Source organism: Cydia fagiglandana, chromosome 5 (genome assembly GCF_963556715.1).
Source record: "Cydia fagiglandana chromosome 5, ilCydFagi1.1, whole genome shotgun sequence".
NCBI lineage: Eukaryota > Metazoa > Arthropoda > Insecta > Lepidoptera > Tortricidae > Cydia > Cydia fagiglandana.
The window spans coordinates 2586291-2600874 of record NC_085936.1 but is presented as its reverse complement, the minus strand read 5'-3'; the positions used below and the strand labels follow the sequence as shown (position 1 = coordinate 2600874).

The window sequence follows — 14584 nt, the reverse complement described above, 5'->3', positions numbered from 1 at the left end:
AAACACTGTACGTTTTTGACATTCCCATTCGCCCAGTCGCCCATTTCTAATAATAAAAAAAAAATTCACGGACCGATTTTGGATTGCAGCTACGCTATTTGGACTATTGGAAGGCTCGTCAGTGGCCACCTCTATAATTTAAATACGACCATATAAAGTAAATAAAAATGAAGTATTAGGTACCTACGAGTGTAAGTCAACTGTCCTTCGTGAACCTACATAAAAAAAAGTGTATAGATTAAAGTAGTAAGTAATAATAGTGCTTAAAGATTTCTAGATGACATCTGGCACCGTGGTGTACCCTTGTTTTGCCGACAAATTTTTCATCGAATATTATTTCATCGACAACGATTCATCGAAACGTTAGTACTAGTAATATTGTTTCGCGTTATTTTGTTTCATATACTATTTATTTCAATTTTTCTTACTGCGTAGAAATACTATTCAACGAATATTACTTGATCGCTGATTCGTTTCAAATTATTTTAATTGGCACAACTACTAAACATTGCAATTCATTTGTTCGACGTATTGCTTTAATACATTTTTATATGTCGTACTACTCATTTATAAATTTTTCTGGTGTAACAATTTTAGGTTTCGGTTAGGTTAGAACTGCGACCCCACACAGAAACGAACGGCTATCTAAGTCGGTTTAGGTTAGGTTAGAACTGCAACCCCACACAGAAACGAACGGCTTTAAAAGTAGGTTTAGGTTAGGTTAGAACTGCGACCCCACACAGAAATGAACGGCTTTCAAAGTGGGTTTAGGTTAGGTTAGAACTGCGACCCCACACAGAAACGAACGGCTTCAAAGTGGGTTTAGGTTAGGTTAGAACTGAGCCCACACAGAAACGAACGGCTTTCAAAGTACGTTTATGTTAGGTTAGAACTGCGACCCCACACAGAAACGAACGGCTTTAAAAGTAGGTTTAGGTTAGGTTAGAACTGCGACCCCACACAGAAACGAACGGCTTTCAAAGTGGGTTTAGGTTAGGTTAGAACTGCGACCCCACACAGAAACGAACGGCTTCAAAGTGGGTTTAGGTTAGGTTAGAACTGCGACTCCACACAGACACGAACGGCTATCAAAGTAGGTTTAGGTTAGGTTAGAACTGCGACCCCACACAGAAACGAACGTCTTTCAAAGTAGGTTTAGGTTAGGTTAGAACTGCGACCCCACACAGAAACGCACGGCTATCAAAGTCAAATATTACATTTTGAAATAATTTTATGCGTAATAAATTGTATGAAATGCAATCGAAAATGAAATAAGAAAACCCGTAAAGAAATACCACGATATAAACTATATACGAAATAACTCGAGTGCCAATTAAAAGTCCTAGATTTAAATTTACTAGTATCAATTCTTCGACGCAATGACTTGTCGATGAAATGAAAATACTTGAAACGTTGTCTTCGAAATAACATTCGATGAAATGTCTGTCGGCAATTCAAGGGTAAACCCTGGCACCGTACCCACTTTTTAAGAATACTATGCTTTGAGGAATTTATTCTTCAATCACCCTAATTATAACTATTTCGATCCTAATCATACTCCCTTTTTTCCGCAACTTCAATTACTAAATTAGCATAACGAATGTCCTTTGAAAAAAGCACGAGATAATTAGCCATTAGACTCGACCAGTGTAAAATGGTCCGTTAATAAAGAAGGAACGTTTTGAGTGACTTTGGGGTGAAAGGGCAGGTTACAGTGGAGTGTTGTAACGTTATATGTGACATTTAGAGTGACATTCCATTTCCAACCGCAGCTGCAATACTGTTCATTTTACTATGGAAACGCGTCGCTGTCATTGTCAATTTCCATAGAAAATGAACAGTATTGCAGCTGCAGTTGAAAATGGAATGTCACTTTATGTTTGGCACGCGTCTGTATTATAAAAGTTGGTCACGAAGCGTTGGCGAGTCTAAAGCTGACCCAACCGATATAAGAGAGACTGCCGTATTCGAACTTCAAGATATTCACAAGAGACGACACGTACTAGATCCATTCTAGATACGTCATAGTTTAGATGTCAACTAGTTCTCTTTTGCAGCGCAATTCTGGCAACCAATGTCACTTTTACGTTAGATAGAGAGTAAGATATCTATTAGATGTGAATTAGACCTCTAAGTCATTTCCTGTGGAACTCGTTCAAGAGTATCTCCAGAATCGCGCAAATGTCAAATTTGACAGGTTAGATCTTAAACATATCGTTATCGTATCTTGGTGATGTCTAAAAGATGTCTAATAGATGTCTTTTTCATAATTCGAATCGGGCCCAGAGTTAGGGGCGAGAGGGAACATCCATAGAACGTCTAGTTGTGCAAGGAAGAGTGGGAGGTGACAGGGCTAAAGGAAGATCGCCAATGAGATGGACCAAATCAAAGCCAGTGTGTCGGCCACAGTAAGCGAATGCTCACGGAAAGCAGCTCTACGGGAGGAATGGCGACGTGTCGTTAAACGAGTCGCTCAAAAGTCTACATAATGGCCACGACCATTCTGAAGTATTCTTCGAAGAAGAAGAGGAGATTAATTTTTTTTTTTGAGAATTTCGAGTAGAGTCGGTAATTACTCCGATTAAGTAAAAAACACACACTGTTGTACAGAACTTTTCGAGTCGAGGTAATACAGTTATTTATTGGAATATGATTTGATGTCTTGAGTCCCATAACAAAAATTGCAATAACCGACTGCACAAAACAGCCTACCAACATATTTATATTATCATTCATCAGCATAAAATTTATGCCTTTCTTTTTATTTAATAAAAAGAATCAAAGATCTCCTAATTGAGAACATCCATAGAAATGTAGAAGTAAAGAAATCTGAAGCTTAACCCTCCCTTTTCCTAGGGCGCACTATTTTTCATCTTTTACGTGTGTCAAGGTTTTAATGTGGTTGAGTCCAACGACTCTCCCAGGTTATGCGATAGGAACGCGTGCGCAGGTGCGGGGTAAATTGTTTAGAGGTTAGGGTCGTTGTGGGCGGTTATTTTTATTGGTTGCTAAGGAAACTTGGCGTTTTTTACGATTTAACCAAATATGTACTTACCACACTTACCAGCAATTCCTTTTTTTTTTCGATTAAAAAATATTTGCCCTTTTTATTCGGCCTAGCCAATGGGTTTAACCCTATGGTCAAAAAAAAGGATTATTTTTTATAAACAAAATAATGCGAAAAAGATTGACAGGAAGGATTCAACTAATAATCACCATAATAGAGATTTAACCATAGATTAAATATTTTTTTTGATATATGGGTACTAAAAATAGCTCCAACTTAACAAAATAATTCTTTGAAATTCAATGGTTTATCAATTATAAACATTAAATAAGTACCTAATAAAATTTAATTAAAGGTGAACTGTCGTAAATTACATTTAATGTTAATTTTCGATAAAATATAAAATGATTTAACGAAACTTTTTGCTTTATCAAAATGTTTAATTAAGTACCTATTTACCTATTTTTTCATAATGTTTGTTTTGCTGGTAATGAAATGAAATACTAGTATATTAAAACAGCATTAACATATTTTGAAATCAAATAGAAACTAGATTCTAGAAATGTATCACTGTCACGTATAAAAAGGTATTTATTACAGGCATTGAAATAACCAATATTAGTTTAGGTGTGTTACATGAATGTATGATGGCGTCATTATGCAGTAATAACATATGGTTATTTGATTAATATGGCTGCAAGTTCTATAACAATAGATTATCTTTCTGTAAATATTCGTTTTACGTCATTCTCGATTCGTATAGAAATTGTAATAGTGTCGGACCAGGCTAACTCTGCAATGACAAAGTGTGGCGATGTCATCATTCATGTCAAAATTCTATGAAAATATGACGTTTCTAAATGAGAGTATTACTTCACTTTGTTATGTTTAAGTAGTCAATACAAAGTTAGATTAGACGGATTACCTTTAAATTTAAAGTATCTAAGTGTAAGTAGATACATTATTAATAATTTCAATAGCGTAGCTAGACAATGAGAAATGGTATCTAAGACCCACATAATACAAGTCTGTCTATAGCGTCTATCTATTGATAAACTTACGAGAGAATGCCCAATGGGTGAATTTGATCTGCATACCGATCTAAACGTCCCCTAAATTCAATAAAGAGGTTCTTTGACATGTTATCGATACAGGTGAAATGTAGGTCCAACTGTCTCCTTCGGTTTTGAAGGCGACTGGAGGGACATAGAGGTCGCTAGTGTTCTTATTGACAGTTTTGAGATGCAAAAGTCGTTGCACAGCTACTACGTAATATTTCAAACTGCTCACGCTGTTAAAGGTTTTTTTTTTCAAATCAAATCAAAATATTTTATTGCAAGGTTAAAATGGGTTAACAAAGGTCTTGGTAATAAATAACAGGTTCATGTTTGCCATATCCAGCCTTACAAAGGCGTATTATTTGCATTGGCGTATATTTTGTATTGTTTTTGTACGTGTTTTTGGATTCCACTTTCATATTGATAGGATAAACAACCTAATTAACTGCTCACTAAATGACTGATTCAGAAATCTTCATTCCCTTCATCAATGCTGTTTTAAAGATACCTACATTTTTTTCTTATGAAATATATCGCTGAATTATATTATTCGCCGCTTAAACAAAGGGTAACCCAAAATCCGTAAGTTATCTCCACGTAAAATCATGATAAAAAAATTATTACTTTTATGCGTCAGGAGAAAAGGCATATTTCAATTTAGTGGTCAACTATCGGACTTTTATAAATAAATTAGAGTGGCTACCATGATAATATTCTGTTAACTTATAATATAACCAAGATTCCCTCAAACCTCAAAAAAGGCTAATTAAAAAAAACACCTGAAAACTAAAATGTTATAAGCGCCATACTACCTAACGGTGTTAACAACATTTTAATCTAAAGCCGTCTCAGAGGGGCTACCGCGAAAACCGAAATTCGCAAATTGCGGGGATCTTTCTCTTTTACTCCAATCAAGGCGTAATTAGAGTGACAGAGAAAAATCCCCGCATTTTGCCAACTTCGATTTTCGCCGTTCTAGCCCAGGTCATTCCCCGTCTGCCCTCTGATCGGCCACGAACGTCCCAATTACGTTATCACCTCCATCGCTTAATTGATTAAGCCTGTTAATTTACATTTGAGTTACGGCACCTTTCGCTTGAGGCCAATTTGTTAAAGTTTGGGTTAGATACTTGATTGAAAGAGAAGTCAAATGGTTAAAAGAGTTAGACCAAGACAAGTCTGCAACGATTTTGATAGTACACGTAGACTTTTCTTGGTCTAACTCTATTTATTTAGTGAAAAAAATTACCTATATAAAATAAATTGACATACTGGAGTTATTTGCGAGTCATTCAATTCACCAAAAAAATCGACTCACTTACCTATAAAGTTCTCAAGAATTAACACAACTGAAGCTGAATTTTTAGATATGAAGTAACCTTTATGTGGGTTTGGCTGGAGAGCCAACTTAACACTTTTCATGTACGACTTCTGAAGACTTCTAGCTTGTTGAGAGCCTATTAGAAACAAAAAATATAAATCTATACCTCCAACACCTATTCGATTGTAGATTTAAAGGTCCTTTAAATTTGTCATACAGGCAATTTTTGTGCCATAAGCGCCAATAATCAGAAACCGATTAAAAAGAAAACAGTTCAAAATATTTTCTTTTGTTCAGCTTTCAGTTATTCTTGCAATGTTTTCGCTGCCACATATGCTATTGTTTACTTAGAAAAGTTCCCATGGGAAGACGGGCAATGTGCCATACTTGTGCTACATATACCATTGACACTGACATCTGGTAAACCTTATTAGTATAGACAGAAGGATCATCTATGTTCAAAAGTGTATGTTGCTTTTACGATCGTCGTCATACATCTGCGAAGAAATTCAAACATGTCTTCACGCAGAGCTAAGATTCTCATCAAAGTTCTAATTGTTCCTTATTTGCTTCTCGCAATCAGACTTCCTTAAGTACCTAGACGTATTAAAGTGTCAAGTCATCAAGACGCATAACGACTTTAGCAGTTACTTCTGTTTTTCTCAACACGACATCGATATTATACCATCGTAACGATTCTTGTATCAAATGCTTTTCCTAGCAAGGATTAAGAGACATTTTTGCTTGATTCCGCGTTTTTCCCAACTTAAATTACTTCGGGTAAAAACTATTCGTGCTCAAGGAAGCAAAAAGCAGAGTTACGTGATATTACGCTTAGATTTTCGTGCAATGAATAATGTATACCGTTTTCTAAAGGTAATAAGATGACAAAATCACCGATTTTCTCTTTATCACGGCTACAATGTTATCTATGCGGTTAACCGCATTGCTACTGTCCAACTATTGTAGCTAAGTTATTATGAAAATAAGATAGTTCCAGATTTCTTCAACTTCAATAGACGAGTTTGTGACGTTAACGCAACAAAGTTATTTTTGCCGATGGCTGCGGCGCTACCAACATATAAGAGGTGTTAAAAAGCATAACTTTGAGCTAGTACCAGATTTAGCCGTATGATTTTATAAGTCTGCGCAAATGTCATTACTCATCAACTTAGAAATCTATTTAACCTAGTATGGATTAAATTAGCCGGGACATTGAATTATGTATGTCAGTTTGTTACTAGTGTAAGTGAACGATTAAGTTTCTTATAAGCATCAACAGTTCTCTCTTGGGCTTAGCACTATATTATTATTAATATTCATACGAGTTTGTCACGAGGATTCACCTAGTCTCAAATTGTGCGCAGTTTCGTCTCATTCCGTATTAAAAAAACCTTGATAATTCGGTATAGGTAGGTAAATAAAGAAAAAACAAAATAAAGAAAATTTGCATAGTCTAGTAGAAGTGATGTTGAGCATGTTTTGAATAAATATTTCCAACTAGTTTGGATAAACTAATGCTGATTTTATTTTAGTATTTGTAAGCCATACGAGTATCATTCAAAGTATGTTCGGTTAGTTATACTGTGGTTATTCGTAAAATACAGCCATGCAGGTAATGGTCGTCAATTTTAGCTGAAAATTTAGAGTAGTTTAGATTTAATGTTTTGGCTCAAAATTATTTCAGCTTATTGCGATTTCCAGTTGTTAGTCTGTTTTAAGCATTTTTAAGAGTCACCCGTATAAATAAATAGTCCAAGAGACGTCTTTAACTTTTGGCCATAATGCGTCATCGGGTCGAACAATAGGTAATCATGATTACGTTCATTCAAGATTGTTCAATGACTCCAAGAAGGCTGCTGATGTCATACAACTACAATATGCCACGATTTGCAATTAATGAGATCGGATCAAGCATATTGATGAATTAAATAGGTACTGATTGGTTTGCTGTTATAATATTTATTGTGCTGTTTAATTTGTGATTATTTTTAATGGAGTTTTTTCTCTGGTTACTCTTTTAAATTTAAAATTCCTTTTAACCTAAATATTAGAATCTCTATTATCTAGAATCTAGATTGAAGACGCGAAATCCGGTTATACCTAAGTGTAAGATTCATGCGATTATAATTTTGCTTATTTTTGAGTTTATTTATGACTAAAAAATTTACAATATTTAAACAGATTTAATGTTCATTTGACTGTTAGTAAGTTTTTCCGTGTGATTTACGACTTAAATTGCCAAAAAATATTAAAACACTTATTACACGTATAAATAAAGAAGTTCTGTTATCTTCCTTGAATAGAATGTGTGGAATATTGATTGACGTAAATAATTATTTTTGCTTTTTTTTTTTATTATGCTTTTATTTGTCAAAACAAAGATTCAAATTAGAATGGAACAAGAGACCTTTTTATAGGGCTCTGGGCGGCTAGAAGCTACGCATACGAGTTTCCGCGTAAAACTGTAAAATGTAAGCAGTTCCAAAAACTCAACAGGAAAGGAAAGCAAGTACCAAATGCTCCGTAAACTACGAAAGTAGCAGTTGGCTTCAAACGCCTCATTGTTTAATTACTGTTACTCAAGTTACGACCTAGGTCTCGGAAACCATCTAAAACCTAAGTATAGTTGAATTATCGAGAAGATGGAATTGCATTTGTAGTGGTTGCAACAAGAAAATAGAAAATTCAAATATAGAATGCATGTAAACAAACAATACTACTACATATGCAATTCCACGCTCTCGATGATTCAACTATAAAGCATCGGTTTACCTAACCCGGCGGTAGGTCACTTTAGTATTCCGTTCATTACTTCCTGGACATAATCGTATAAATACATAAATTAATTATTCAACAGAGCGGATACTGCTGTTACTAATTCGATACATCACGGATATCGCTTTAACTTTTTAATCTTGACTTTAAAATGTTTAAAAAGGCAGGAAGTAAAAGTAAGATATCAACCGGGAAACGATAAAGAAAGATATCTGCGTCAATCTTTCTTATATTAAATAACTATTATTTGTTTTAAACAAAAATTTTCATACTAACTCGTATCGCCGCATGAACTTTTTTTTCATCAGCCATCTACTTCTGTTTAATCAAGGCGATTAATGAGAAGTTAATTATTTCGGTCTCAGTCACCAGGATATCATCACAATTTTGCATTGAAATTATATATAATACCTACGTAGAGTAGTAAAAGTTGTACATAAGTAAGCTTAGCTCAATTTAGACCAATAAGTTATAGTATACTATTTTTTTATTATTTTTATTAAGACAAGTTAAAACTTAAATACACATGAACATCGGAAATTATAAAAAAAAACAAATGGCATACCATACGCTACCACTCACCGGACTTCCGTTTCTCGCTGACAAGCACCAGCGACTTGGTCCGCTTCACCCGTAACGACCTCCTCCTAATGGACCTCATCAATGCTTCTGGCATTCTCGAGAAACGAGGCGAGTCCACCCGCTTCTCGGGCATGAAGAAATTCTTTACGGCCAGCATTTTTATTCGAAAATCGAACGATATTTTCAAATTTAGCGCTCCAATTGCGAGCGCGCGTTCTTTCGAAAAACTTCGTCAAAATTACGACGACATCTCTTAGACTCAATATTTTTAAATAGTCCACGATTGTCACAAGTATTTTTTAACCGCAATCCAATTAAAAGCCGTCACAAGCCATGCTTTCCAGTCAGTCAACTATTGCCTATTGACCGACCAAACATCAAAGACCACCGTCAAATCCTATTCACAATCACTATTCCACACACGGTTCACTATCCTGTTGCCATATTGGGTATATGTCTGTATGACATGTACGAGTGTCAAGTAGACGCTAAAACCATGTGAACGTCCGCTCGGCACGGAGACTCGAAACGCACTGAGCGCGGTGCGGTGGGGTGTATCCGAGTCTGCCCTTGTCACGATCTGTGTTATCAGTTTACCTTTATGGTGATTTTAATTATGGAGGTGTGAATGAAATGTGATAAGAGTTATCTTTATGTTGTGTTGTTATACGTAGTGTACGTACGCATTGCGGGATCTGGCCGGGTGTCATTGCAATTGACAGGTTGTCAGTAGCATTTGGTTTTTTCGTAGGATTTTTTTATTTGGATTTATATTATGTGTTCAAGGTAAAACTTTGAAAGCTTATTGACCAAGCAGTCGCGAAATGCGAGCGAAGAGTCTCCGTTTTAAATTAAGCAAGAATTTTCATATGTAGGCTCTCCGAAAGATCTTTACAGGATATATTTCGAAACCGTTTCTCGTAAAATTATTAAAGCAGGTTCGATAATTTATTACTTAGTGCCCCGTACAAAACTTTATTCTCGTAGCACTTATTTTTTATCGATTCAGTTTTTGGAAATTCAAAATGGCGGAGCCATGCATGGGAGCTCTCGAGGTTTTGCAGTTGTGCAGAGTCACTATAATTTAAAAAAATATTGATTTTTCTCGCCTAAAACTTGAAATGTAATTATGTGTCAAATGTAATTATGTGTAAATGTAATACAAGAAAACCGCAATAAACGGGCCAACCCGACAGACACAAAAAAGGAAACGGTTTTTCGCGACGTGACCGAAAGTAACCGTTACTAACCGCTATGCAAAAAAGTTGCGCACTTGTTGCAAATTATTTTCAAGAAAAACTAATTTTTATACCACTTAATAAAAAGTATAAAAAAACTGTGTCTGACAGCCGAGTAATTCTCAGATTAGACACGTTCGAATCTGTCAATTTAGGTTTAACACCTTTAAAAAAAAACGTATCGAGAAATCTCTAGAATGAATGAAATGACATTTATATGTCTAAACTGAATGCTTAAAATACAGTTAAAATAAAATAACAATTCGTATAAAAACATTGGACTTTTTTTTAATAGACATTCCCAACAGACTGTCTAAAAAACAAAATAAGAAATCGATGTATTAAATGCCACTAAAAATACTTTAGCATCGTTATGAAATAAAATATGACATTTTTGTGTCCCTGGCTACTAAACTATTTTTTTACGATTAACCTCGTGCCGCCCAAGAAAAAAAATGCAAGATCAGCTAAACGCCCAGTGTGCAATATATGAGCCATACCCAAATGTAAATATTTTAACTGCCCATTTGTCTATATTAGCGTCCGTAAAATATTCTATTCGCTGAAATATTTTTATAAACTGTCACTTTCTTTGAATGAAATAAAAATAATCGTACTTATTTTAACGCTCTACATTACTACTGTCAGTAATCGAATTAATTGGTATTGGTAATCGCATTCATACATGATACAAAAAAAAGTTAAATAATTTAAAGATGTAGCAATGTTATTAAATTAAAAATATACAATATGCATTTTACTAGTATTTGCTTTGATTTATGTATGTATAAAGATTGCCATAAATACGAATGTAAATTTAAAATACATTGATAACATATTGAACTCTGATATAAAGAAGCATTGGTAAGTATTTTAAATTCATTATAAATACGCTATTTAATCCGTTTACACAGTTTTATCTCTGATAGAGCTTTAAAACCAGTTTTATAATACATAATTATTGCGACACGCTAAATAAGATTTGCAAAATAAATGAAGCTCAGCACACGACGTAACGTACGAGCTACGAGCTTCATTATGCATCGCCCAAGGGAGTAAAGTTACATCCTACATAATGTACAGTCACCTGCAATAATATGTTACACAACGAAGGCCGCAAAATTATCCGGCACGATCTTATTTGTAGAGCCATAAGAGCGTGTCACATATTTTTGAATCCTTCGAAGAGTAACATATTATTGCAGGTGACTGTACAGGAAAACAAACGAGAAGACGTGATGCACGGATCATGTTCCGGAGGTTGGTTTCGTATTATTATCTTCGTGAACAACATAAACTTCTATTTTCTATGGATGTCCTAATAGTGTGTAGGAATTTTAAACGAAAGTCCTCTCCTTCACGATTTTCGTCGACATCTCTTCTAAATACCTAAAACTGGTATGGATGTGTTCCTCGTGGTCTCTAGAATACGAATTGACCGGTTTTAGTTTATGGAGAGGGGGACGGGTCGAAAAAAAGGGGGGCAAAGATGGCGGCCGACCATCATTGATATTTGTTCACATCTTGAGTCCTATGGGACCGATCGGTTCATGTGGGGTGTCGTTTGAAAGAGTATTAAACGTGCTATTATTGGTTCATAATAACCGTAGTCTTAACTGTAGTCGTTTACAAAATAATTTAAAATATATGATTTTTTACCGTGCATAGATGGCATAAGTACTGACAAAACATGCGTCTAACTCAATAAATTATAACTTTACCGCAATTAATGTTATTACAAAATATACGAGAAATTTCATTAGCTTTCCAAAAACATAAGTTTTATTGGTATATGATATTATATAACCAAGTAATAATGAATTTTGTTCAGCATGGGTCACTACGCACCATCACGTAAATGGCGGGCGATCGACCTCAACTGTTCATTATTTCTTAGGTTCTATTTTACTGATAAATTGGTGATGGATACTATTAGAAAGAATATTAAACGTACTATAATTGGTTTCTAATAACCATAGTCATAACTGTAGTCATTTACAAAATAATTGAAAATATATGATTTTAACCGTGCATGGACATAAGTACTAGCAAAACATACTTCTAACTCAATAGATTATAATATTACCGCAATAAATGTTTTCAAAATATACGGTAAATTTTATGAGCTATCCAAAAATATAAGTTTTATTGCTGTATAATATTGTATAACTAAGTAATCATGAATTTTGTTCAGCATGGGTACTGTGCACCGTTACGTAAATGGAGCCCGGCCATCGTTGAGTTTTCATTATATTTCCGGTTCTATTTTTCTGATACTTGGTGGATACCATGTGCAAGCATATTCAATTTTCTGTGAATACTCGATTATTTCAATTCTAAGGCCCAAAATTAGCCATTTTAAAAATATTAAAGAAAATGTTTAATTTTTACCTAAGAGGTTTGCTTAGTGACTGAAATAATTTGAGAAAGAGATGATGTAGTAAATATAGCGTGAATAGTATTTTTAGAATAAAATCAACTAAATATTTATTAACTTTCCAAAAATATTGTTTAGTTACCGTACAACTATGTAGGTATGCCAGGACCAATTTCGCCAAGCAAGCAAGCAAACACACGGCGCGGCGAGCGCCTGGTAGACCAGCAGCATTCTATTATTGTTTTACAGTACATTTTATAATGTAAGTATCCAAAATGTGAGGTTCTGTTATGAAATATCGATATAAATGATGGTTTGTTTGTTTTGCCTTTTATCACAGGTAACTTAAGTATGTTTTGTCAAAAGCCCAGTTCTAGGTTCATAACATCGTTCAGTTCGTAGCTTTCATGATTGCAAGACCAGTGCATATAAAGTACTTAATATCTGTGTTGTTATTTGACTCACGTCTACACGTTTATTTCGACCACTGATATTGGTTTAAACCCACTCCGTAATTAATAATTTAAAATCACCTTGAGATCTGAGGCTTGTGGCGCTTTAAAGGGATATTTGTCGCCGCACGCTCGGATGCAAAATAAGTGACTACCAACTATTTGAGTAGCAGCGTAGGTCTACATAGGTGATAGTTTCAGCTTTAGATGGTAATTAGCATTTATGGTCAATATTTGTAATAGGCATTCAAGAAGGTAATTGCACATTATTTTTCTTTGCCACTATCTACTTTCGTTGCATTTTTGTAAGCTTACAATCTGATAACTTGAAGTAAAATCTAATGGCGAGTAAATAAAAACAAGTAATTATTTTAGTGCACTGATGGCGCCTTATCTACGGATTTTTTTGGCGAAATAAATTATACTGTCAATAACTAGGTATAGGTGAACCAGGATCTATTGAGGGTGCGCCATGTTACGGAAATTTGTTGGTACTAATTTCTAGCAATGGCAACAATTTTAATAATAGACAACATCTACCCTCTATGATAGTTGTCAATATTGACAATGTAAACATTGCTTTGTCTAGTTTCGTGTGAATTATTATTAGACTGCAATAATCATGCCGAAAGTTTTAGATTTTACAGAGAAAAAAGTTGTAAATAGTGTATATAGTTATTAATTGGAAAAAAAAAACGTGCGGGAGAGGAATTTCTTCCATTAGAAAACATAACGAAATTAGCATCTGAATTGACGGGTAAGTTTCAAACTTATGGACAAATGTCACTATAGCCAGGTCGTCACGATTTGGTTGATGTCTTGTAATAATTTGATTTGTGTATTAGGTGTATCGCATGCATCGGTATCACGGATTGCTTTTGTTCCAAACGCACTGTTGTCATATAATGACAAAGAAAAAAAAAAGTGACTACCACGAGTTCTTGAATAAAGATAATTTTAAAAAGTGGGTCACAGAAAACTTATTCCCAATCTCGACAAAAATTGTGTTGTGATGGACAACGCAAGATATCTTTCTTTTCAGGTCAATAAAGCACCTAACACTCAATGGAAGAAGGGAACAATTGTCAAATGGCTCGATGACAATAATATTAGTGACCCGCGAAAAGCAACTATAGCCACTTTGCTAGTTATCGTGAGGAAAAATAAGCCCGATTCGCACTAATGAAAGTTGTCGGAATAAAACAAAAATCATCTGCCAATTTCCATTGTCCCCACTATACAAATTGTTGCTATATAAAATTCAAAACGAGCGCCCTCTTGACAATACTCCCAAAGTTCTGGTTTACCTATACATATGTGTATTATTAAAACAAAATTTTAAAGGGCCTCTGATTCTTTGCAAATTTATTTCAATGCAATATATTTTTATTTATGGTCTACCACAATTAATTTTGGAAACAGTGAACAATAAGTATCCGTGAATTCCGGTTTTAAGTATAGTAATAGTAACATTAGGTTAATATTGAGTAAAATATCTATATTTATTTACTATTTTATTTTGCGGTCTAATTTATAGTTTTTGGTACCTATTTATTGATTCGTTGGCGTTTGGCATTGTAGTTTTAGCTTATAAGTATGACTCTATTGACAGTTATGAGATTAGAGAGTACTACGGTTTTTAAATTACGCTCGTCTGTAACTAGGTACATGATCTTAGATCTATAATAGTGACTCATAACTTCTCTGTTCGACTGTAAGTCATACAAGAGAGTTAAGTAGCGATTGCGATATAAAAAGCTATAAGTAGACG

At 34.5% G+C, this 14584-nt stretch overlaps 1 protein-coding gene across 2 annotated transcripts in view; it reads right to left on the bottom strand.

Annotated features, from left to right (window-relative positions):
* Positions 1–14584, bottom strand: part of LOC134664275 (centaurin-gamma-1A) — a 424789-nt gene that overhangs the window by 87034 nt on the left and 323171 nt on the right. Inside the window, exon 1 of one of the 2 annotated variants that reach the window (XM_063520825.1) lies at positions 8747–9286. The exons of the other annotated variant lie outside the window; for it this stretch is intronic. Coding sequence (XP_063376895.1) covers positions 8747–8903 — 157 coding nt within the window. The 5' untranslated portion in view covers positions 8904–9286. Of the gene's footprint in view, positions 1–8746; positions 9287–14584 lie in introns of those variants that run through there. 2 annotated transcript variants of the gene reach the window in all.